Source organism: Octopus bimaculoides, chromosome 14, assembly GCF_001194135.2.
Source record: "Octopus bimaculoides isolate UCB-OBI-ISO-001 chromosome 14, ASM119413v2, whole genome shotgun sequence".
Classification (NCBI taxonomy): domain Eukaryota; kingdom Metazoa; phylum Mollusca; class Cephalopoda; order Octopoda; family Octopodidae; genus Octopus; species Octopus bimaculoides.
Window position 1 is genome coordinate 28299459 of NC_068994.1, and position 12638 is coordinate 28312096.

At 35.2% G+C, this 12638-nt stretch overlaps 1 protein-coding gene across 1 annotated transcript in view; it reads left to right on the plus strand.

Moving 5' to 3' along the window:
- LOC106875390 (39S ribosomal protein L43, mitochondrial) overlaps positions 1-9047 on the plus strand; it is a 14820-nt gene extending 5773 nt beyond the window's left edge. Inside the window, exons 2-3 of the mRNA XM_014923502.2 lie at positions 3999-4105; positions 8696-9047. Coding sequence (XP_014778988.1) covers positions 3999-4105; positions 8696-8994 — 406 coding nt within the window. The 3' untranslated portion in view covers positions 8995-9047. The remainder of the gene's footprint in view (positions 1-3998; positions 4106-8695) is intronic.
- Positions 9048-12638: the final 3591 nt, after the last annotated feature.

The following is a 12638-nucleotide window of genomic DNA, read 5'->3' on the forward strand; positions in this document are numbered from 1 at the left end:
GTGTTTGTGCATCCGTAGATTTCTACTGACGCAACAAACAGGCAAAGAAGCCCTCACTAGAAAACTCGTTATGGTAGAAATAACACCTAAAGGTCTGGTACACAGAAATGCTATTAAGACGACTTATCTATTGTATATGTTTTTTTTTTTTTCACTTTACGTAAATTCCCAGGTAAACGTTTCTAATAGAAAAGCAGAAGACACCAGAAGCAAAAATAAGGAATATACACGCACAGTTAAATATAGAAGTGTAAAGTATAATTTGTTACATAATCTCTATAATAAACATGATACTGAATAGAATAATTCCTCGTTTGAACTGTTTAATTACGTGTGTGTGTGGTAGAAATCTAAGGATGCACAAAACGGAGAAAGTGAAACAAATATGGATGACTTGTTCCGAAATACCCCCTTGTGGGGAACAGTTCTCAAAAATAACCCCCATTTGTTTTCCCAAAAAAAACTCCTGTGTCCTCGGAATCTACATAGTCCAAGGTATATTTGTAGAGAATTTCATTAAAAAATATCCATTTTTCTGAAATGAAAGTTATGGTCATCCAAATTTGGGGGTGCAGAAATCTGTAGTTATGCCCACTACTCATATATTAACTAAACTATTTCTTAGGCGCACACACAACAAAAATCAGTCCAAATTATTTTTTATAAAAAATGAAATTTTTTTGCTCAATTTTTTGTAGTATGGCTTTTTAAAGTCCATTTTTGAATAAATATTTAATAACAAGATTATCTAATAAAATATTTTTTTTTTAATTTTGTTTCTATGAGCAGTACTGAATCATGTTGTAGGGCTGTTCAGAAAAGGCAAATAACAAAAATTCAAATATTTTAACAGTCAATTTTCACTATTTTTAAATTTTCAAACAAGGAGTTAATTATTTGCATGCTAAAAATGACTTTATTTATAATTTATTTATTAATTTTATCGTAAATAGAATGATTATTTGTGGCTTTGTCTCTATGAGCAGTACTGAAGTCTGTAGTAAGGCTGTTCAGAAAAGGCAAATGCATGTTTGTGTGTCTGTGTTTGTCCCCCCAACATCGCTTGACAACCGATGCTGGTGTGTTTACGTCCCCGTAACCTAGCGGTTCAGCAAAAGAGATCGATAGAATAAGTACTAGGCTTACAAAGAAAAAGTCCTGGGGTCGATTTGCTTGACTAAATCCGGTGCTCCAGCATGGTCACAGTCACATGACTGAAACAAATAAAAGAGTAAAGAGAGTAATCTAGTTTGGATTCTTTGCAATCAAATTTGAATTTTTCAAAGGGACTTTGTAAGACAAACTAAAACACAGAAAACAGTCAACAGGCATGTGCTGAAGTGTTGCAAATGGTAGAAAGTAGGATTCTTCATCCTCAAAAGAATATTCGATGACCACAAATCAATTCAAAGCTAGTTTCTTGAAATTGGTGCTCAAGCCTTGACAAAAAAAAGAGTTAAACTACATCAGCTGTAAGGGAATACATGTCTATCTTATCTAACTCATCCAGTAGAGCCCACTGTTACTCAAACGTCGACCTAACCCTGAGCTTGGGACAACAAACTCGAGTTGGATAAACTCGAATAGTAAGCTCTTTGCTCTTTATAACCGTTTTATGAAGTCACTTATTTTGTTAAAAAATTGTTCAGTTTGCATCTCCTCAAAGCAAACGGACTGGTTCTTTTACGGTCACTCCTGAGTAAAATTCAAAAAGAAAGCTCGAACAGCATAGTTCTCGAATGAAAACTCTGCAGCTATCAAGAACTTATGAGCATTACTTTTGCATCATACTATACGTAGGCATAAAGGAAAAAATGAGCTCATACTAATCCTGATATAACGACCTGCTTGAATGCGTCCACATGTCATCTAAGACATGTGCATGCCATGTACAATAGACAGTCTAGTTAAAAGACATACCACGGGGGGAGGGAGGATGTAGCATAAACCTGCGCTTTAAAGCAATTTTACGCAATTTGGTGGGAGGAGTGAAATTACCCTTATGATTAAAAGTTATGATCAACAATTGTTGATTTAAATCAGACCAGGTTTATTAGCTATCCTGAGATAAGGGTTTTTAAATTTTCCCAACTGATATTTCTTGCAAAAAAAGTTGCAGTTTGTAAAAATGTACAAATTATCTTGAATGAACTGTTCAAACATACGCAAAAAATAGAAAAAGAATCATTCGTTTATGATCTCCGCCTGTTCAGACCAGTTGATGTAACAGAACATCTTTTGGTAGAAGCTATCACAGTGTTCATGAGTTATTTCGTCAAACTTTTCAGCTCTCAATTGGTAAAGCTCCGGCTCGTTCTTTGTCTTGCCTTGAATAACTGAGCATTTCCAAACGAAGAAAAAGAGTTAAACTACATCAGCCTTCAAATTTGATTGCAAAGAATTCAAATTTGATGGCAAAGAATCCAAACTAGATCAAAAACATCTATATGTTCATTTGTAACTTTGTCTCTGTACAGTACCAAAATTACAGTATGTACATTATGTCCAGAAAAGGCAAAGTTGCTATGATTATTATTCATTTGTAATTTAATTTCTAAATGAAAATTAGTCAAATGAAAAAATCAAAATTTTGTTTGAATTTTCTTGGAAATTTTTGAATTCAAAATGACTACAAAAAATGGTAATTTTATATATTTTTAATTAAAATTTTACTATTACTGCAATGCTTGTAAAAACACTGGACTAGCCAATGAAAAAATGTGGATGCATACTAACAATGTTCTTAACAATTAAACCTGGAAAGTAGAGGACAAGAAAAAACTCATTAAAATTAGAGCTTAAAATATTGCTGCTAAAACTAAAATTTTAAATTTTTTTATTAATTCATTTAATACAAAAAATAAAATTAAGACAGAAAAAGAAAAGTGAAATTACTTGAATTTTAAAAAAAATATGGTAAAGTACCTAAGAGATACTTTTTAATTTTAGCAGCAATATTTTAAGCTGTAATTTTAATGAGTTTTTTTCTTGTCCTCTACTTTTCCAGGTTTAATTAAGAACATTGTTAGTATGCGTCTGCATTTTTCATTGACTAGTATATATGTGTGATAATCGTGGGACTTGTCTCTCTTGCATCAGAGCCTACTCGCCAGAATGGTGAGACAAATCCTAATACTGGCAGAGCAACTCCTACTATATATGTATGATTTGTGTTGATGCATGAGTTGAACTGCTGCACATCAATGTTCATGGGAAAACCTTGGATGAGAAGAGAACTCCTGAAGGTTGACATATTTCTGGAGAAGAAAAATTAGATAAAGCAGTTACGGTGAAGTTGGGGATCAGACAGAGGAAAGACAGAATGGGTAGTGAGAGGAGGAGGTAGAGATGAACTTGAGTGGGGGTGATATGCAACTTACTAGTTCTGAAGGACAATGACTATTGTAGTGGATGTAGAAGAGGCAGAGTGATGAAATAGGTTGTGTGTGAGTTAGAGGTTCATGAGTGAGTTTTTGCTAATCAATCAGATGGATTGTACTTTTGTTAGCAATCAGTGGCAGTGGAGCAAGTGGCAAGCACAATAGGGAGCTTTCAGTATTTTGTTGTTTTTCATATTCTGACCTCAAACCCCAGAATGACTCCAGGTAACCATGGAGCATGTCCTTGGATTTATTCAACCAATTATATTAACATTTGCTTCAAACATACAGAATCATGAGGGCAGAATTTCTCTGGGTTTCTGAGACATTTAAATAACTGAAAGTACAAAACAACTCCCTGAATATAGTGCTGGTACATTGCAGTGTTGGCCACCAATTGCTGTTGCTTCTTCTCATTCTTAGCTGAGTGGACAGGAGCAAAGTAAAATGAAGTGCCTTGTTCAAGAACACAGTATGCTACCCAGTCCAAGAATTAAACCCATAAGCTAACAATCTTGAGCCCAACACCCCTAACCATTATGCCACATATGTCTTCAGTTACCAACTTCACTGTTTCTCTTATATTTTCTAATGCCTTGTTGTTTTAATGTCTTTCAGGGAATATATTGAACATCACCTTTTGGATTTCACTCGTGAAAACCCTGGCATTGTGGTTTACTTAAAGCCAAGAAGACACAGAACTGCTAGACTCCAAGCAGAATATTGTAAGGAAACTCTTATAAAATTTTGATAAACAACAAACAAATGGTACTATCTTCTACACACTGTAGTCACAGAAAAACACGACTTAACAAAATTTAATAAGATTGGAATGTATGAGATAATATAGACCTACATAACCCAAACAAGACAGGATGGTTATGGCTGGAATGCATTTGGTTATAGACTCAAGCAGGGTTCACCTAAGGCTAGACAACAATCTTAAATGTCCTCTGTGATAAGTTAGTAAGGGAATATTGTCACTCAACTCCTAGTAGCAGCCAAATCTCCTCAAATTATACCTCACTGTCATAAAAAATAGGGACACTTTTGTTAGTGTAACCCTAGATAGATACCCCTCACACTCTTAAATGAAATATACTACACAGATGAATCTGATATCTTACCTTAGCTATGTAGCTACAGAATGCACGTTATTGTCAGTTTTTTTCGCTATCAACTTACTATAACTGCTCACAATGAAATTTCAGTTTTGGCTTTTTTACTTGCTGAGTCTAAAGGACAGTACAGTACATACAACCTTTGTAAGACCTCTAACACTGGTGAGATTCATATCGTTAATGTTCCAATTAAACTGTTGCAAGTCAGCATCTATTAGAAAGATATGACCAGAGAGGAGATTCTAGAAGGATGATGTATTAGGGAGGAAGGACTGAATAACAACAACTAGAGTAATAATGGTTTCAAATTTTGGTTCAAGGGCAGCAATTTTAAGAGAAAGGGTTAGTCAATTACACCGACTCCAATACTTGAATAGTACTTTATTTTACTGACTCTGAAAGGATGAAAGGCTAAGCTGACCATAGCAGAACTTGAACTCAGAACATAAGGCCACAAGAAATGCTGCTAAGTGTTTTGTCTGACACTAATGATTCTAATAAGAACAATAGTCTTTTGTTACTAAGTTGCAAATTTTTAGGAGACTGTCATATGATTGAATTGACACATACAAAGAGGAGTTCAATTTATGGACAGCTAAAAAATGAAAGGTAAAACACCATAGAGAACACAGAACTAAATGCTTAATTGTATTTAAAGAACGTAAGAAAGGGGTGTCAAGAAATAGAGGCAGGAAAGTTCTGATGATATGTGTGAATATGTAATCTTTTGAACAAGTATCAAACAGAGTTATCCCACTTGCTACAGATATCTGACTAACAAACTAAATACTAGAGAGATGGTTAAAAGTTGTTTGTCTATAATAAAAATATGAAGACCTTTTAGTTTGAAATCTTGACTGAGTTGGCTCCTTAAACAAACAACTGATGGTTACCCCAAAAGCAAAATCCTTTCAGTTGTGCTGAAACAACAGGAAAATTTTCAATATAATTTGTTGTGTGTCTCCATCTCTGAGTTTCTCCATTCTCCTAAGGGTGATAACTTTGATCATATTGATTGCAACTTACTGTGTTGTCTGTCATATGATAGATGATGTTGAAATTTATGCTAACATCCATAATTAATTGATTTTTAAACAGTATTACTGGAATCGATATTCATTGCATATATTGAATAGGTGCAGACATGGCTGTGTGGTAAGAAGTGTGCTTTGCAACCAGATCATTTCAGATATAGTCCCATGGTGTGACACCTTGGGCAGATGTTTTCTGCTATTACCCTTGGTTAACCAAAGCCTTGTGAATGAATTTTGTAGACAGAAACTGAAAGAAGTCCATCATAGATGTGTGTATGTGTGTTACTGCCACCTTGCCTTGACATCACATGATATCCACCTTCACAAATTCCATACAAGTATGGAAAAGTCGATTTAAAACACTGGTGATAAACAAATGAGAAATTTTGTTTTATCTAATTTTACTTTAATTTAATAAGTATTTTAATTTTTAAAACTAGTATTCTTTTTATTATTTTATATGAGTAAGGCTGCAAGCTAGCAGAATGCATACCAGGCAAAATGCTTAGCAGCATTTCATCCATATTTACATTCTGAGTTGAAATTCCACCAAGGTCGATAAATTAAGTACCAGTGAAACACTGGGGTCGATGCAATTGACTAATCCTCTCCCCCAAAATTTCAGGCCTTGTGCCTTTAGTAGAAAGGATTATTTTATATGAGTACCATGAAAATTGAATTAACTAATATTGTTACTGTATCTGAGTAACATTACCTCGATATTCCCAATATTACTTGTCATATGACATTTCTGTTTTTCCATGCCAGCATGGGTTACAACAATCTCTATTAGGGCAGTTTTTCTACTACCAGGTGGTCTTCCTGTTACCAATCCTTCCTTGTTTTTCCAGTAAGGTATTTGATCTCCCACATGGAGCCACTGTATTTTGGAACTTTTGTTTTCTGGAAAATGCAAACATCAGTGCTTTTGTTCAGATAGTATTAGCAAATATATGCAGGTTCAATATTCACACACACAAACACATGATGGGCTTCCATGCAGTTTCCATCTGCCAGTTTTCTCTCAAGTCCAAAGTGCCATACAATAGAATGAAACCCAAAATCTCATGGTCATACCTGTACCTCTTTTTTTTATATCGAATCCTAGTAATCTTAAGGCCTATACCTGGTTTCCAAGATCTTAACATTCCCCCTGAACAAGACACTGATTGCAAGGTTCAAGGCCAGCAATTTTGAGAGGAGGGGTAAGTCAATTACATCAACCACAGTACTTCATCCAAAGGGATGAAGGGCAAAGTTAACCCGAAAGGGGTTTGAACTCAAAGCAAAAAGTGCCAGAAGAAATTCCAATAAGCATTTTGTCACGTGTTAATGACTCAGCCAGCTCACTGACCTTTTACTTCTAATACTTTAGTATAAAACAAATAACTCTCCCATTATGTGCAATGGCTGTAACTGGATATTAAAACCTTGTAGAAAAGAACTGCAACTCAGTATCTGTGTCGGGACATAAATTTTAGCTCCAAGCAAAGTGGTAAAATGCTGTTATAGCAGTTGTTGACTTGGCTTCAGATCAGCCCTAATCAAGGAAACATCATCAAAGACATTCCAGCCATGCCACTCCCACCCCACCCCCAATCAATCCATACCAGGGATATATTATTCAATATGTATTTCCTTTTTTTAAGACAGTCAGATGAAATTTTAGATTCACCTGCTATTTCTAGCACATCAGAGTTATAGCAGTGTTACAGATAAAAGACAGTAAGGAAAACAATACTTGATACATGCGAAGGATAAATATATTTTCTGCTTCATTAAAGTAATCACCAGATCAAATGTAAATCTATATTGCTTAAGAGTTAGAAGAAAATAATAGTAAGACTAAAACAATGGACAGGGTAAGATGTGAGGGAAAATTATCTACTATTTCTCGCACATTGAGCAACCATATAGAGGTTTCCAATATATATTCTAAAATTAGTTTCAAGTTCAGCTTCATTGCATGACAACCCAGGCTAAACAAAACCTTGTGAGTAGTATTGATAGAGTGAATCTCAAAGAAACCTGTCATGCGTGTTTATATCTTGTTAACAAGTGTCACCATCACACTGACAGTGTTCTTCATTTGCAATATTCTGTAAAAAGTTGTCCACCCTTGGGAAAATATTATCTTTCTTGGAAACATGTGTAGCTTGGAGACAAGAAGGGTATCCAACCATGGAAAATTTGGCTCAACAAATTCTGTCTGACACATGCAAGCATGGAAAAGTGGATATATGTGTAAATACATAAACATACATACATGCATGCATGAATGACAAACAGACAGACAGGCTTCTTACAGTTTACATCTACCAATTCCTCTCAGCATTGGTCGGCTCGGGACTATTGTAGAAAACACTTGCTCCCCAAAATACCACACAATGGAGCCAAATCCAAAACCCCATGGTTATAATGTGAACTTCATAACCATACATTCATACCTCTCCCTCTCTTATCATCATCATTTAACATCCATGGCACGTAAAAAGCACCATTTGAGCGCAATCGTTTCCAGCTTCGCCTTACTGGCACTTGTGCCGGTGGCATGTGAACAAAACATTGGACTGACTCCTGTGCAGGTGGCACGTAAAAAACACCATTTGAGCATGGCCGTTGCCAGTACCGCCAGATTGGCCCTCGTGCCGGTGACACGTAAAAAGCACTCACTACACTCTTGGAGTGGTTGGCATTAGGAAGGGCATCCAGCTGTAGAAACTCTGCCAGATCAGATTGGAGTCTGGTGTAGCCATCTGGTTCACCAGTCCCCAGTCAAATCGTCCAACCCATGCTAGCATATAAAGTGGACGTTAAATGATGGTGTCCATGCTGGCATGAGTTGGACGGTAAGCTGAGGGGCTGCACCTGACTCCAGTCTGATTTGGTATGGTTTCTGCAGCTGGATGCCCTTCCTAATGCCAACCACTCCAAGAGTGTAATGGGTGCTTTTACATGACTATGATTTCACTTGACTTGATGGGTCTTCTTCTCAAGCACGGTATATTGCTAAAGGTTTTGGTCATTTGTCATTACTCTCTTCATTTCTCTTTCTCTTCATTCATATCTGGTAAAGCAAAGTAACATTGTAAGTTTATAGTCTTGGTATTATAATACATATATGTATATAATTTTCTCTCTTTCTCTGTCTTTCTGCCAGTAAATGGATACTATGAATCATTCAGCACCCATAACAAAGACAAAGATGAAATCAGTAAATGGATTGAATACATGAGGACAAGATCTGGTGTTCAGATAAAACGTATTCGTAAACCATGGCACACAGAAAATCCCAGCATTCAAGGTGTATGGCATTCATTCTCCAATAAAAGCCCTTCTCTTAATGTTACTGAATTCCCAGATAAAGAACTTGGAAAGTGTTTCAAATCAGAAATGTCTGCAACAGATTATTTATTGTCCCTGAAGGAGGAAATTTCAAAAGAGAAAACTTCACAATAGAACTTTATTCATTTAATAAAATCCAACCATTATTTTGTAAGCATAGAATTTGATATTCAATAGTTTTTTTGTTTTTTGTTGTTGTTGTTGTTGTTGTTTTTCTTATGTCTGTCCTGTTTTTTCTTATGTCTGTCCTGTTTTTTCTTATGTCTGTCCATGACCAAAGATATTCTTGCTCTGACCATTCCATCTTTAAGACTATGCAGGACTACAATAGAATGCAAATTGAGGGAAATTTGACTGCTATTTATAGTAGGTTAAACAACCATTTGAGACTCTCTTGAGTTGTTATGATGTGATTATCTTGAGTTTAGTCTTCTTGTGGTCATTAGGAGTGTTTCAATAGTCTCTGCTCATGTGTTCCATTTGAGTGATTAATTAATGTTAGATCCTTCTAACTATAAAATCATTGCCAGTCAAAGAATCACTGGTTCAGATCTATTTACAGACACTTCTCCATGTTTTAGCCAAATACAATTTTATATAGCTTTGACCACTGGGCTCTAAATAGACTTGGAAACAGTTTTTAAGTTATTCAATAAGACAAATATTCAAAACTTGCTGTGAGGCTACCCTGGCAGTTACTGAACTCAAAACAGCAAGGTTGGAGACTTAATAATATATAGAGCACATTAATGGGAATTTTTGTTCCATCATTGGCACATACGGAGTGTGATATTACTTTCATTGTTTCAACATCATCTATGTAGCTAGCAGAATAAGGATTTAGATACTACATCATGAAAAAGCTATTTGACTGATCTCTCTCGTTGCTTTAACAAATGACAGTTCAGTAAGACACAGCTGCATAGTATTCTTAGTTCAATGTAAAGAGGCCTCAAAGTAAACTTAGCAAAATCTAGAGTATTTGTTAGAAGAGAAAACAGAACCCTATTAACATCAGAAAAATGGCCATACTTGATGAAGAGTAGTAGATAGGGATTCCATGCTGTGTACTCAATGTAAATTATGGATGCTCAAGAGGGATCATGGGCAGGCTAACAGAGAAGGTAAACTTCACATGTGATTAGAGCACATACAAAACAACATCAGATCTGATGTTGTTTTATCTCACTGAAGAGTTGACAAAAGACTGTAGACTACACTGATTGGTAACACTGTGCTAGAGAAAACCCATCCACCCATGCAGAGATGGTGAAATGGATGTTAAGATTGTGTATATATATATATAGGCTTGTAGTTTTGTAATATATATATATATGTGTGTGTACATGTATACAGGTATGTGTATATACATATAAGTATGTATTCATGCATGTATATTGTCAAGTGTATGTCTCTGGTTGCTTTGACAGCCTCTCGTCTCTCTAACGCTATCATTCACTCCTCTCTCTCTCTTATCTCTATCATTTATCTGTCTAGTACCACCCATGTCTCTATTACTGGGCCTTTATCACTAATACCTCAATTGTTCATCCCCCAATTACTTTCTCACTTTCTTTTCATTCTCGCTGTACCTTTGCTACCAATGTGACTAAAAATGGCATAATAAACAAAAGTTTTGTATACTGAAAAAATTATCCCAAAGCTTCAAAAGCAGTGTAAGGGTCAGTGGTATTTGATAATTGGCATATTTCAACTAGAATGTAAATGCTACAATATAATATGTACGAACTTATGAATGGCAGGTGCAGGAGAAGCATCAAGAAGAGTAGGGGTGACAAGATGTTTGTAATTTTTCTTTCCTTACTACAACCTGAGCCCTTATTGGAAAGTTAACTAGTTCGATGATGCCTTCTTTGATTTGTTATTTTACTTCTTGTTTTATACATTTTCAATTATTCACAAAAACCCTCTGAGTAGGTGTAACAATAGGTTTTATATCTGGAGTTAAATAGTGGAGTCTGTACCAGGTAGAATCTTCTGGCAAGCAAAAATTGACAACACTAGGAAGCTTCAGTCATTAAACTTAAATACCACTGAAGAATGCTGAGACATATAACAGCTGTTCGCACAACTTTTTAACATGTCAAATATGAATTATACATGTTCCCGAAACTTGGGAATTAAGCTGTTTTGATAACATCACAATGTTACCTCTGGATGGCTTAATGACTAAACTTAGTAATATCAGCTTTAATAAAACTGTCATTTTATTATCAATTAAAGTTTACATTGATTAATGATTAATTACAATTTTAGCAAGTGCATAAGACAAAGGATGCTCAAGTAAAACTGGAAAGCTTAAAAAATATTGTGTTTGAGATTAGTTTATTACTTTATAATGACAGTCTGTGGGTTAGTCCAGTATTTACACCACCAGAAAAAAAAATTACCTTTTTTCTTACATTTGTGACGTAGCATCTCTTGTTAATTGTTTTCTGCTGCCATGCCTATTCTTTGTGCCCTCCCTTCCAAAAGAAAAAGACACTTCTGAGAAGCACTTGCTTGGTGTCTAATTTGATAAGAATTCTTTAGAGCTAAATCAAATCGTCATGATCCAAATACTGCCATGGAAAACACTTACCCAGGAGCTACAGCAAGTACTTGGATCCAAAACAGCATTGTTGGTTATGAAATAAAATTCCTGACAATAAAACCATACCTGTGCCCAACATTTATTAAAAATTTTCACACCTATTTAGGTGTGAAAAGCTTTCATTATTAGACATTATCAGCACCAATTTGAAAAACAGATCCATACATGGGATTCATACTACATATATATCTTACCAAGCAACCATGTTAACCAATTACACAAGCAGGTAATTCATAATTTGAAAAGATTTTATTTTTCATTTTAACATATATGTGTGTCTGTTTATGTATAGATAACATAGCTAAGACTATATCTCAAAGACTGGCCTTTCTCTTCAAAGTCAGAAAATACTTCAAACCCAACAGTGACTACCTCACTACAAAACTCCTATAATATTCACCATGGGATACTGCTACCACATCTGGAATATTGCTGAACTGCATCCAGAGAAAAACCACTCAACTGGCACAAAGTTGCTCACCAACACACATGAATATCTGGTCCCACAGACCTGGTGCTGACTTTCTCCACCTTTTCTCTCACTCAACAGTGACCTCTGCTGGTTGATTTCATACTATTGCTCCTCCTTTGTTTCTCTTTCTTTCATCACCATATTGTGTCCAACTACTGTACCCAGTTCTATCTCCTAGAAGTTCTCTAGAATACCTCCCCTGCACATGTTTTATGTGTTTTTCCCCTCTCAATCTGCAAGTTTAAACAGGACATTAAAGCATTAATTTCACTGATCTTCAGGCTTCTACAAAGGACATAGGCAGATTCCCTTCATGTTGCCTCTGCTAACAAAAAAGAATGTAATTTTCTTTTAATCCACAATTTTTATAAGAGTATTTCAATAATTGTAGAATGTCTTTCAAAAATAGTCCACCCTTCTTGCTTGGAAAGCATGTATTCTGGAATGAAATATAACTACTTTTTGGGACCTGAGAAAGGAAATTAGTGCTGAGTGAATCCAAAGCTCAGTCTTTGATGACCTGACAGCAAAAAAATGTTTATATATTCAATTTTTTCTCCATAATTTTGATTTCTCCTTACACCTTAATATACACTCAAGATAGAATTTAATAACTAACAAAAAAATTTTATTTGTTGAATTCATTTAAAATAGAAATAATTTTCTACAAGA